At 43.0% G+C, this 13,389-nt stretch overlaps 1 protein-coding gene across 2 annotated transcripts in view; it reads right to left on the reverse strand.

Annotated features, from left to right (window-relative positions):
• Nucleotides 1–995: 995 nt before the first annotated feature.
• BEND7 (BEN domain containing 7) overlaps nucleotides 996–13,389 on the reverse strand; it is a 46,608-nt gene continuing 34,214 nt past the window's right edge. Inside the window, exons 8-9 of one of the 2 annotated variants that reach the window (XM_059471806.1) lie at nucleotides 7,609–7,659; nucleotides 996–1,585 (exon numbers count right to left, since the gene is read on the reverse strand). In XM_059471806.1, coding sequence (XP_059327789.1) covers nucleotides 1,545–1,585; nucleotides 7,609–7,659 — 92 coding nt within the window. In that variant the 3' untranslated portion in view covers nucleotides 996–1,544. Of the gene's footprint in view, nucleotides 2,907–7,608; nucleotides 7,660–13,389 lie in introns of both variants that reach the window. The other variant, XM_059471805.1, reaches the window with a different exon arrangement.

Genomic DNA, 13,389 nt, shown 5'->3' on the forward strand with positions numbered 1-13,389 from the left:
CAGAGAGAAGGAAACCTTAGAGTGGCATTTCAGTACTTAAAGGGGGCTTGTAAGAAAAATAGAGAGGGACTTTTTACTAGAGCCTGTAGGGACAGGACAGGGAGCAGCAGTTTTAAACTAGGAGAGGGTTAGATTTAGATTAGTTATTAAGAAAAACAATGTTACAATGAGACTGGTTTACAGTGAGGCTCTGTGACAGGTTGCCCAGAGAAGCTGTGGATGCTCCATCCCTGGAGTGTTCAGGACCAGCTTGGACGGGGCTTTGGCCAACCTCATCTTGTGCAAGATGCTCCTGCCCATGGCAGGGGTTGGAGCTCTCGAGGTCCCCTCCAACCTAAACCATTGTGTGATCTGTGAGCGAGATGCTCTTCCAGCACCCCCCAGAGGGGAGAGCCTGCACTGGCTCCTGTCACAGCACGCAGGATCTGCGCCAGGCTCCAGCCGATCCGGGCAGCCACTGAAATGTGAGGGAAGCTCTCCTTGGGACTTTTACCATCAGTGCTTCCTGTATAAAGCCAAAAAGGTGTGGTGAGCTGCTGCTTCACTTCACTTCACTGGCTCCTTAGAATTGATGGAAGATTACCAGGAACATGTTTTTGCAGGAAGTATTTTCTAAGGCTAAACATTTGATGAGGGTGTGATAATGAATTACCAAGCATATATCTTTGCAGCTACTCCAACCTGTGAGTATTGGTTTGTCCTTCCTGTGTGTTGTTTCCATAGAAGCAGAGCTTAACCTTTTAAGTGCAGATTATAAAGGCACCTAATTCAATTAAAATTAGACTTCAAGCATATCAGTTTGTAATGCTCAAGAGTCATTACATGATTGGATATAGATGTTGTTGTGATTGGCAAGGCCAGTGTGATTTCTGGCTGAGCCAGCTGGAAAAACAGCATCCTGGTGGGAACTTTCAGGGTTTTCCTATGTGTAGTCCACTGGTGGCAAAGGAATTCCTCTAAAATACGGGAATCCAGCATAGAACACAGGAACACACTTGCAATTAAAGTTATTTATTGTAGGTTTTCTTTTCTGAACTGACAAAGAGGATTTCCCAGAGCTCGGTAACACGACACAATGTTATACACCATTTCACAACTAGTCCCTTGTCGCTTTATTAAGAACATAGTAATTTAAAAATATCTAAATATTTACATATTAATAAAACATATATACAGAAGATTGAGACATTTTTACCTAAATATGGAATGATTTTTTTTTCTTCTCTCTAATAAACCCTATAAAAAGATTTCTGAAGAAAGTCTGAACAGTAGTCACAGTAAGTAAACACAAATGCAATCTTCCAAATTTACAAAAACGCTGATTTCATTGCTGAAGGGTTACAACACAACGGACCGGTGCCCCCTGCCCAATGCAGGCAACTCCAAGCCATGAAGGAAGGAAAGACTCAAAATTTAAGGTTTGCAGTGCACATTCAATCTATTCCACAGTTTCAGAGAGAACATGGTCATTCCTAAAAGTCCATGGAAGGTGGGTGGGGAACAGCTGGGAGCCTGGTTTCTCGGGTGCCAACAGAACAAACCGTTCACGTTGGCTTCAGTGTTATTTGTGGGCATTCTGTGACACCTGAGAAACAGGCATTAGGATTGTTAAAAAAAGAGGTTGAACATTTTTAAAACCATCCCACTCTGTAATAGCACTTCTGTTGAGACACTCAAAGGCCAAATAGTTTCAAAAAATAAAAAAAGTACCTAAGATAAGATACACACAGGGGAAGGAAACACAATGGCAAAGGCTCCAGCAAGCTCTCCCTCGAATTGCAGGACACGTGCTCAAACTGCCTGGTGATCAATAGGTGTTGCAGGTAAGACCTTCCAGATTTCTCTGTGACATTTTTAAAGTGAATTTAGTGCTGATGAAAGGTGCAGAAATGAAGGTTTGCAGGAGGGGCCACACACAGTTTTACCTTAGCCCTGACCTGACCCTTTCAGTGTGTAAGAGGGTAGTGCAATTTCATGATCGATTCACTTGTCTTAACTGCTGACATACCAATACAGTGCCAGCTGAAAGGTGACTTGTTTTTTTTAAATAGGTGAGTATTGTTGCCAATACTCAGTTTACAGGGGCTGAAAAATCACAGTGAGCAGACCCTCTTCTTAGAAAACAGAAAAATAATACATTTTGAAATTGAGGTGATGAGCAAGCTGGGGGCAACAGTGAGGGGAAAATTACCACCTCCAGCAATCTGCACTACCAAGATGCTCAAGAGCCATCCCACACAGGGGAAATTGTTTGAGGAATAGCTTCTCCTTGCTATAACTAGGAACCTGGGCACTGCTGGGAGAAATCCTCCTTTATTCCCTCCTAAACCCAGTAAGGACTTTTTAATCAGAGCTGTGTGTGACTGTCATTGATACCACAGCAGCCAGGAAAGGAAAAGTGGGTCTGCAGAAGCAAAGAGCTTCACCAAGTCAGATGCTCTTTAAGCCCCCAGGAGAGAGAAGCCACCTTGGTCCCTGGGGACAGGAAGAGTCACAACTTCTTCGTGGTTTAAGATGAGACACTGCTGGCAAGCATACAAACGTGGAAAAATACAATCATGGAGGAGAAACACAGGCAGGAGAATGACCTCAGAGTGGGTACCCCGCTAATTCAGTAATGCATGGGATGCAGAGGGAAATCATCTTAATTAAGATGAAGAACAATGAAGAGATCTGGTGGTTCATTACTTGAGGTTACATGGAAAATGCACAGACTTGTAAGAAAAACTGTATGGATGCCCATGTCTTGTAGTACACTGAAGTTCTTGTGCTGAGCTTGCAGGAACATTGCTCAAAGGAGAGGATGTTTCTATCTGCTAAGAACACTGATGCAGGATGTGAAATTCAAACTGAAAAATCTGGGTTTGCATCTATCAGATGGTCTGTTGTGGTGTCAAAAAGGTTACCTGAAGGGAGAAAGAGTTTGAAGGAATCAGTTAAAAAAATGTAACTGATATCAGTAATTTGAAACAAAAAAATTAGTATTTTAGAATTATGGAAATAACGTATTTGAGTTTTAATTTTAATTAGTGATGAGGCTGAACTGCTGGTGTGCACACAGGCGGTGCTGCTGAATTCCATTTACAGTAGAGCTCAACTGGCTAAAGAAAAGCAAATTAAATAGATTTTTTTGAATACAAAATTTGCCAGCCAAGTTTTTCACACAACATACAGTGCAGCCCACTTCAGATGTAAAGCACTCCATTAGTCTTCAGCACAAACTGCACTGCTACGCTCACCCCTTTGAAGTTTAGGTTCTGAAGAAGTGAAAAAAGCACCCCATGAATTTTAAACCTTGAGTACATACTTTGGGATCTTATTTGGTAAAAACCCCCACCACTCCACAGCAGTCTAAATGCATATAAGAGAAAAAAAAAAAAAATATATATATACACATACACTTATAAAAGGTGCACTGTATGATTATATCCCATCTTTTAAAAAGCACTTTAAGAATGTGCTTTTTCTAAACAGAACAATGAAAAGATGGACAGAAGAATTACAACGAGGGCACTAAGAACACAGGGCAAAGAGAAGACAGACATCAATCAGCCTAAGAGGCAAATACATCCCAATGAAAAGGGAAGACTCATACAATCACACATTGAAAGGATAAAGATTTATATTACAATAAAGGATTTATATTTAAGGTTTTGGAAAAGGTTTTTCTTTTTTTTTTTCCTTTTCTTTTTTTTTTTTCTTTTTTTCCCCCAAGTTTCATTTTCTTGATATTGTATTTCAAGAGAAAAGGAGACAACCTACATAGAATTGGATTGTTGCTGTTTTCTTATCATCTGTTTCTTTACCAAGAGATTGCTCTCATCTTTTCACAAAGCTCTATCACCCCTAGACCTGAGGATTGGGATGTTAGTGTTTCAGCTTCCGTTAGGGATATCAAAATTCTTTCTCATCTCAAAATTAACCTCAGAGTGGAGAAACTACACAAACTCTCAGCTTGGCTGTGGTCCAAAGCACGGGTAAGGAGTGCTGCCTCATGGCCCTAAACCTGCCTACATCTTTCCAATCCAATTTACAAGATGAGGATTCAAGGAAAGGGCGTTGCAGCTGTGTTATATTTGTTCTCACATGCAGAATTTATGGGTTATGCCTTCCTTTTGTTTTTCTTTGAACCACAAAATCCCAATGCTTTGGGTAAATTGTACACTGAAATAAGATGAGCTTTTTCACAATACCATCTTACACAGAAAGACTCTGAAAGGTGCCACATCCTCATCCTGATAAAGATCTATCTCACACCCTCCAGGTATCCTGTATCACCAAGAAGCTAATCAGCCTTTCCACTGAGCCCACGATAATTACCCCCAGAGCTGTCTGATCTGTCTCAGCTCAGCTCTGGACACAGCCTGCAGCTTTGCTGAGGTGCAAAAGCTGGAACTCTCTGAGACCTGAGCTTTGATAACATTTGTTAGGGACAATTCTTCTAGTACTTTCTTGAGATTTATCTGTCAATGAACCAAAGTTCCCAGCAAGTTTAACTGCCACAGTTCTTCCAATTTACTTTAAACACCCTTCAATCAACAGCCTTTAAAGACAAGGCCCTCTTAGTACAGAGGGTGATTTTAACACAGGAGCATCATTTCTGTTCAGGAGTGCTAAAATATAATTGGGAAAAATGTCTTAGCTTTATGAGGCTGTTCCAGCTTCATTATTTTTACCAGGCTTTTGAGTTCCAAAAGAGGTTTCTGAAAACAAAGCATCCCCTGCTCTCCTCAAATCCCAGGAGTTTGCTGTTTGTGGGCACAGAGGGAGCTGGTTCAGACCTGGCTGTGGGCACTGGCACCAATTACCTGCACTCAGAGGCTGGTCCTGCTGGCACCAAAAGAGAGACACCTCCAAACACAAGTGCAGCTGCCCTGGCCTTCCCTCTGGAAGCAGCTCTCTTCCCACCAGTGATGGAGAGAGGTGAGAGCAACCACACCTCTGACTGAGGTGTCCCAAATGAAGTGTCAGCCAGAGGCTACAATCCAAAATCATACAGACTGAGACATTCCAGCACTGATAGTCCACATGTACCCAGATCTCCTTCATAATGCCATTGGTGTCACAGGCAGCACTGACAGAGCTGGAAAGGCAGATTTAAGGCATCTGAGATTTCCCCTGTTTTTTGGCATCAGTGCTTATCACTGATTTAAATAATTCTCCCTCGGTGCTTTTGCTTCACAGTTTGTTCAGCTATTGAAGATCAAGAGAGGAAGTGTCCATGCATAGCTCCCATACCCCTATATCTTTTCTCCCCATCCAGTCTCCTGCAAGATCCCCTCAACCAACCCCATTCACTCTGGTTTTATTACACCAAAGCACCAGCTTAACCACTGATCACAGAGTTACAGGATCAGCTAGGTTGGAAAAGATACTTAAGATCCTGCACTGCAAAGTCCACCAACAACCACATCCCCAAGTGCCATCTACCCATCTTTTCAACACCTCCCAGGACTGTGACTCCTCCACTTCCCTGGACAGCCTGTCCCAGTGCTCAACAACCCTTGTGGGGAAGAAATTTTTCCTAATACCTGAGGCCATGATTTATCTGATATTAGCTGTCATCTGCAACCAAGGCCCATGGCATGAGGCACTGCACAAACACAGTCAGAGAGACTTTTCCCCAAAGATTTTTCAAGCTAAACAGAGAAGACAGCTGAATAAATTGCATGCAGACTCTCTTTAAAGAACCTGTCAAGCACCCTTTTGTAAAACCAGCTGTACTAAAACAGGAAAAGACCCCTGTAAAAATCATATTACACCTCTTTTGCTAGATTCCTTGATGCAAAGCAACTATATTTTGGCTCTGTCTCATGATTACTGTCATTATACTGTCTGTGTATCACTTTAAATAATCTGCTTCCAACAACAGTATGATATTACACAGATCTGTCCTATAAAGAGGCACTGGCACACATATAATAATGGGTGTGAGTCAAATTCTTGGCTCACAGCCTGTGAGCATCACCTCCCCCCCAATGCAAACTGCAGCGTGGTTTATTTAGGCATCCTTCCACAGGTAGTGTAGAGCAGTACACATCACACACAAGCATTTCAGCTCCAAAGCTGCATGCATGGATGCTCAAAGGTGTACAAGCAAGCAGACCACAGGGGTGATCTGCAGTGGAGTGGAAAGGGAGTTGCCTTCTCTACCACAACCATCCCAGCACGTTCATCTCCATCCCTGATGTACAACCTGAGCAGTGACTACAGAAACTGCTCCAAGAAACCCACAGCAAACTGTTCATTCTGCTCCAGAGCAATGAGGAGATAACACTACACCACATTAACAACCTTTATTAGGGAAGGGAGCGGAATTGCTTCCCTCCCTGATAAAAGAAACCAACAGGATGTTGCTTGGAAGGGACCTTTCAAAGCAGAGCTTCCTGCACCTTTCATCCCAGCCGCAGCCTGCCATATTATTGAACAGGAAAGCAGGATGGCAGCTCCCAGGCAGCGTGTGCTCCCAGCCCCCCTGGGTCCCTGCCAGAGCCAGACTAAAGCTGCTTGTCCTCCCAACTGCTCTGCTGCTCCTATTCCTTAGTAACTGCACGTGCTCCACGGCTGGCAGCTGCTGCTCCAGCACACAGCGGCGCCGTGTGAAAGCTCCTTCTGCAGCCCTCGTGCAAGAGAGATTAGGGAGTGCTGGCACAGGAGACAGATCTGTGATGGGCACCAGGAGTCTCCCGTGCTCCCCACAGCTGTCAGGTACAGTATGGTGTGCTCAGAAACCCAGTACCAGCCCTGTCCTGCTCTTCCAGCAGTGGCATTGCTGAGCTCCAACCACCCTTTGTTGTTAAATGAAATAACACAAAACCGCACTATAATCGATGACGTTATTTGTCTGCCCAAGATCCTCTCTCCTTTGGGATAAGAAGCAGCATCTCAGTGACATTACAGACTTTGAAATGCAGACTCTGGCCCCACTGGATTTTCAGAGGATGGCAGCTCAGCTCCTACCATCATGGCACCTACTGATGGGCCAACTCTTAATGTGAAGGTGCTTCAAATTTCAGTCTCAGTCTGGTGATTTCAGCACCAAATTCAACAGTGTGGAAAAATGTTATTTCCCACTCTACACAGCTGCACAGCCAAGCTGCTGCATAGCAATTGTCAGGCTTTTAAGGCAGGGTGGCTGCACTTCAAGAATAAGTAAACTAACACTTAACTAGCATGTAAAAATGTCTGCAATCCTTCTGTGAGTCCAAGATATTATGGCTAATACCACCAACAACTCAACAGATGTGACACTACAAGTGATTGTGTTTGTCCCTACCAATAACTCTGTTAAGAGATAAAAAATACTCCCAGAAATATCAGGGATGAGCACAAGTCACTATCTGGCATAAGAAGTGTAACTTACAGGCCTTATTAGCTTTAGCTGCTCCCATGGACCTTGAGGTTTTATGAATATGAAATTGAGGGGAAAATTGTACGATTCTGATGCATTTGTTTTTTAACACAGACCATTCAAAACTTTACATAGCAGAGTCCTATGTGCAATTACCCACCTGTACATGGCAAGTCAGGATTATTGAAAAGTGCTTCTGTGCCATAAATAAATAAAAACACATATGGAAGACTGATAAAAATTTTAATGCATTTTACCTGTTTGTAGTAGAGAAATGTCCGGTTTCTCATCACAGTCAGTTGCCTCTGCTGATTACAAATATAAACAAGAAATCTCATTACTTTTACTGAATATGGGAATGTGATTAAAAAGCTGCAGACTGTGAAGTGATTTTGCATTTTCTATCTACTTTCCTCAGCTGCAAATTTGCAAGTGCTCTGTTAAAAACTCACTGCTTGGAGGAAAAGGTCATATAATAAAAATGCAAACTTGGAAGAGGGAGTTGGGTATTAAGGAGCAATTGTACCAGCAATGGGATGGAGTAACATTTGTTCTTTTTCAGGTTTCAGGATGTCTGTATGATAAGAGGAGTTGTTATCACTTGATAAAGTCACAAGAAAAGCCCCCAGCGGTCCTTAGAGGAAGAGCCTTGCAGGCTGAACTCCACCCACCCACAGTCATCTGATGCCTGCAGGGAAAGGAACACTCCCATTTCTGCACCCAAAGCCATGACCACAGGCAAGCTCACTTTGCAGGGGACAGATTTACTAGGGCAAAGTGTCTTCAAAAACGCAGGTGGGTGCTCAGTGTAATTAAAAAAGCACTGGCAATTAATGTGTATATACACACATGCTTTCAACCCACAGCTTATGCAAGAGCATTTGACTTAATTTGGCCCACGGTGAAGGGAGGCTAAAAGCCTAATTTGTTCATTTTGTGTTTGCCAGAGGCCAAGGGAATGCACAGACATAGCTTGCCTCACTCAGCAGATGTGCAGGGACTTGTTAGGCTCTAGTACCTGGGACGTGCATGTGAACCCTGAGTAAATCAAAGGTGTGTAACAGGAAATCCGTGCCTAACCTAAACAAGCCCTATTCAAAATCCTATTACCTTTGTCTTTTGGCACTGCAGCATGATATTTAAGGCCTTTGAAGCACAATGAGATCTTTGAGAGCACTTCAGCAAATGAGGTGTGGTCATACAGGACAAGCCCATTATCACTGAATCACAGAATAGTTTGGGTTGGAAGGGATCTTAAAGGTCACCCAGTCCAACCCTCCTGAAATTAGCAGGGAGAGAGCTTCAACTAGATCAGGCTGCTCAGAGCCCTGCCCTTGAATAATTCCAGGGATGGGGCATCCAGCATCTCTCTGAGCAGCCTGTGCCAGTGTAAAAAATTGTAAAAAATTCTTCCCTGTATCTAATCTAAATCAACCATGTTGCACTTTAAAATGATCATTCCTTGTCCTATGAACTACAATGTACAAGGTCAGTGTGGTGGATGTATACCTGCTCACATCCATTCACTGCACAATACCCACAGGGATCAAAACCAAGGCTAGAGATAAACTAAACAATTCAGTTCACCTTCCACTTGAGACTAAGCTAACTGTTCTGATCATCTTTATCATGGCTCTGCACATGAGGATGTTCAGTTGTTGCCTTCATGATGATAATGTCTAATCCAACTCCTAATCTACATTAATTTTCTAATGTAATCCCAACCCTTGTCTCTCCATCCCTGGTCCAAGAGAGTGCTGTCTCTCCCACATGCCTGGATGTCAGGTTAGTTTTTAGCTATATGCTCTCAGTTCTGCAAAATTAACCAAAGAAAAAATAAACAAACTAAAACCCTATTATCAGGCAGCTTTCCTCCCACAAAAGGTTTAAATGCAGAGCCCTGATAAATTAATGGCACAGACTTGCAAGTGACTCAGTGGGATTGAGACTTTTCTCTGCTTTCTGTGAGAAGGTGCCACAAATTCAGTGCCTGGTACAGCTCACTGTGAAAACCTTGAATTTTGGAAGGAACTAAATGGGAAGAGATCACCTAGGCAGGTCTGAATCTGGACCAGACTCTCAGTGGTGGAAGGATTGGATGTGCAAGGGAGGAGACAGCATGGTGCAATGAGAAGGCAAAACTCACCAATGGGATTTACATGGCTTTAAAAATCCTGTCAGTCTGAGGCCAACTTCCAGCAATGCTGTGAAAAGAACCTGCACCAGGTGATTCTGTGGCACAACTCAGCATACAAGGACAAAGCTGCATCTGCCCTCTTGGGTAAAAGGGAGCCAAGCTATGAAAAAGGGGGAAACTGGATCTGAGTGCTGGCAAAGGACTGGAGAGCCTTTCCTCTATGAATATCAGCCAATGGGCTGCCCACTGTAGTGACAGCTTTTCTAGAAATTTCTGCAGCAATTTGTAAAGTAGATCCAGAGATGTGGCCACCTTTCTGCCTAACTCTTCCTACACCAGAGGAAAGCAATAATACAGACAGAAACAAATGGAAACAAGGAACTTCCAGGAGGTAAGGACTTGAGTCTCCAACTCTACAGAACCAGAAGTTACCTGGCCATTTTAATATGGCAGAAGACTGATAAATGAGGTTCAGCTCTCCACCAATTGTTCCAGTCTCATTCCTCATGCCAGCACAAATGTTTATACAGTCACCAAGATCAGATCCAGTTAAAAACTGACAACATGGCCACAGGAATGCCTGTGCCAGTGCCAGCAAGGGAGTGGGAGCACAGCAGATGCCCAGAGAGCTACTCACTCTTCTCAGCAGCTGCCAGGATCTGTTTTATGAAACTGGATGTGTAACTGCAGCTCCAGGTGAAGCTGGAAATAACACAGGGGAATGGCAAACATCTCGACCTCCTAACATGGGTATAAACCACCAGTCTCTTACATGTCATTCCAAGAAGAAAGGAAGGTTTGCCTTTGACAACCACACCCACAGACTGCCAGCCAAACCTCACTGTCCTGGGCCAGCTTTCAAGACAAGGCAAGCAGGAAGAGAGCCTACTGTGGGAACTCAGAGCCTCCTCTCTGTCCTTTGCTTAGACAGAGTGCTGCAGACCTTGCAAAATAATGCTGGTAGTCATTTCCCTAGATTCCCCCCAGATTGTGTGGCTTCTGAGGTGCATGTCTGTCTGTTCATGTACACTTGCTGCTTTCCTGGAAAGAAGTACACATGTGCTCAGGGCTGAGAAGTTGAATACAGCAGTTACTATTTTAATATTGCTGGTTTTTATCTAAAATACTGGCCACAAACACACTGTACCACATGCTGCACTTCATCCTACATCCTTCCTGGCCCTGTCTGTATTGCTAAGCAAAAATCAACCTAATCTCTTGCAGCATGTAGATACTGTGTCAAAAGCAGAAACCAGGGAATCAGAAAGCTGAGGAAAAATGGGAACAAGAAAAAAACCTCCTGCAAAACAATGGAAGCAGCAGTTTGAACAAGGACATGGGAGAAAAGCATATTCCCAGGGAAAAATAATAAATAAAAATAATTTTTTCCTCCTTCCCCACTATTTTACACTGCAACAAAATAATGTTAATTTAAAAAAACAATTAAAGGATGAAGCATCATGGCATGCAATTTATTTAAATAATTTGCAGCATGTTTTCCAAAACTGCTGTATTTTCCTTTAAGGAGTCAGGCAATCCAAGGTTCCAGGTTAAGCACAAATAATCACTTGGCATGAACAGCTCATCACTGTGGCAGTGTTAGAACAGAATCACAGCATATCTTGAGCTGGAAGGGACCCACAAGGATCATCCAGCCCCACAAGGATCACCCTGCACAGGACAGCCCCAGGAATCCCACACTGTGGTAATTTACACATTATTGTTATTACACCACAGCATCAGCTTTCCCATGGATAGCTGCTATGGAATTATGGCTCATGGGTTCTTCAAAACATAAAAAGGGAGGAAGAACTTACTGTGGGAGATGTGTGAACCCTGACCTGCTGCTTATTAATGGATGGAGAGTTTAGTAATCAAAAGGCTCGAATGCAGTGCCTGCACAGAGGTGACAGGAACAGCCAGCCAGCTCCCTCTGATTTTCCCCATGTAAGATCTCTGTGATAATGGCTGACTGTGTCCCTGTGTGCTGGCAAGGCCACCAGACACCTGCTCGTGTTCTCTTGTGCAGGGTGAAGGGACCACGCTGGGGCAAGCCCAGCACTGTAAATTATGAGGCAGTTTGCATTGTAATTCGTGCTGCTTTAAGAGGGGAAACCCATGCACACACACTTCCTTTGACTTCTTTCCTTCCAGGGCAACTTTGCATCCCATCCCATCCACCAAAACGGTTCAGCTCCTCCTCTGGGAGAAGACAGACCTGGCATCATGAAGCTGTGCTCCACTATGCTCTGCCGTTGGCATGACATGGGACCGGCAGTCAAGGCTGAAAAATATTATCATATCTTTAATTTTAATTATAACATCTGTTTGTAACATTAACCTCACAGTCTCTTCTCCCCTTTGTGACAGCTAACTTGTGAAATTTTGAAAAGACTGAACAGGGCCAATAAAAATTTAATGGCAGAGGCAGCTTTATTCTCAGATCTAACAAATAAAAAAACACTACCCAAGTCTCAGATCTCAGGCAATAATCTAAAAGAGCTAAGAACAAGCTGAAGGAAAATAAATAAATTTAAAAAATAGAATATTCCCAGCTATGAAAAATATTGTCATTGATTCAGAATGTAAATGATTTTTTATTTGGCTTAGGATAACAACCTTTCAAAATCTACACGGGGGAACTATTTTCTAGAAAGCAGATTTTTAAAGTGGTTTTTTTGATTAGCTTTTGAAATAAGGAGCTTTTTCAGTCCCTAATTCTAGGAGATGAGCCAAATATGGTAAATAAGGTTGAAGCTGGGCAGCATCTATGATCTAGTGATTATAATTTCATTTAATTTGGAAACACTCATGGGAGTACACCCTATAGAAGGGGCTACAAAAAGCAGATCCACCCCAGTTGTTTGATAGAATTCTCTGAAATTATTACTGTAATTGAAAGATAGAGCGGGATTTACATTTTCAGACTGAAATAATGTTCCACAGGATAAAGTGGAGAGGGCTGCTCATGAATGCAGTGTCTTACTGTCTGGTTTGAAATGAAAAACTCATCAGAGGATGCACTGAATGGTTTGGGGGAAGGCAAGCAGGATGAAAAGCCTGTCCCTCCTCTTAAATACTTCTGCTATTAAAATTTAGCCCAACACAGTGCTGACTAAAAAGTTGTCTTGTGACCTCTGAAATAAATGGATCATCTTAAGCTTTTTCCATATAAAGCCTGTGCATTATGACAAACCAGGAACTGATGCAGATAAATAATGAGATCAAGCACCAGGGAGACACATTGGGTCAGAAAGTCCTGGGTGAAGTTGGATAATTGGTGGCTCAGATTTGTTCTTTGGGCACTTTAGTCTACCCCACAGGATCAGCTGCATGTTCCAGTGAGCAAGAGGAGACAAAACTCAAAGAGAACGACCTGGGAGCATGGACACTGGACACTTGCTCAGCTTCTGCTCCTCTGGCCACAGGCAGACTGGAAGAGCTCAAGAGCTCAACCAGAAGAGTGATGAATCCCACATCCCAGTGGCTGCAAGTCCCATAGTTTTCAAATACTTAAAAGCCAAGGTTTACAACATGAAGTCCTGGAAGAGCTTCTCATGTTTGCCCTCCACTCCTGTTTTGGTCTCTAAATTACACACAATTTTGGCATGGTTTCACAATAAATAGAGAAATTGTGCATAATTCCAACATCACTAGATCTATTTCATGATAAAGCTGCTGAGGGCTGAGAGTCTACCCTACCAAACACCACAACATCCTTCCCTTGGTCCTACAGACCTCCGCAGGCATCAGCCAACAGCCAATGCTGGACACAAAGTACAGGAATAGATGGGTCTGTTGCCTGGTCAGCTCTAGATTCCTCATATCAGAAGCTCAAAATTGTAGCAGAAAAGTACCAACAAATCTTATTTCAACAACATGAGGATGTTACTGCAACCAG

Source organism: Ammospiza nelsoni, chromosome 5 (genome assembly GCF_027579445.1).
Source record: "Ammospiza nelsoni isolate bAmmNel1 chromosome 5, bAmmNel1.pri, whole genome shotgun sequence".
Taxonomy (NCBI): Eukaryota; Metazoa; Chordata; class Aves; order Passeriformes; family Passerellidae; genus Ammospiza; species Ammospiza nelsoni.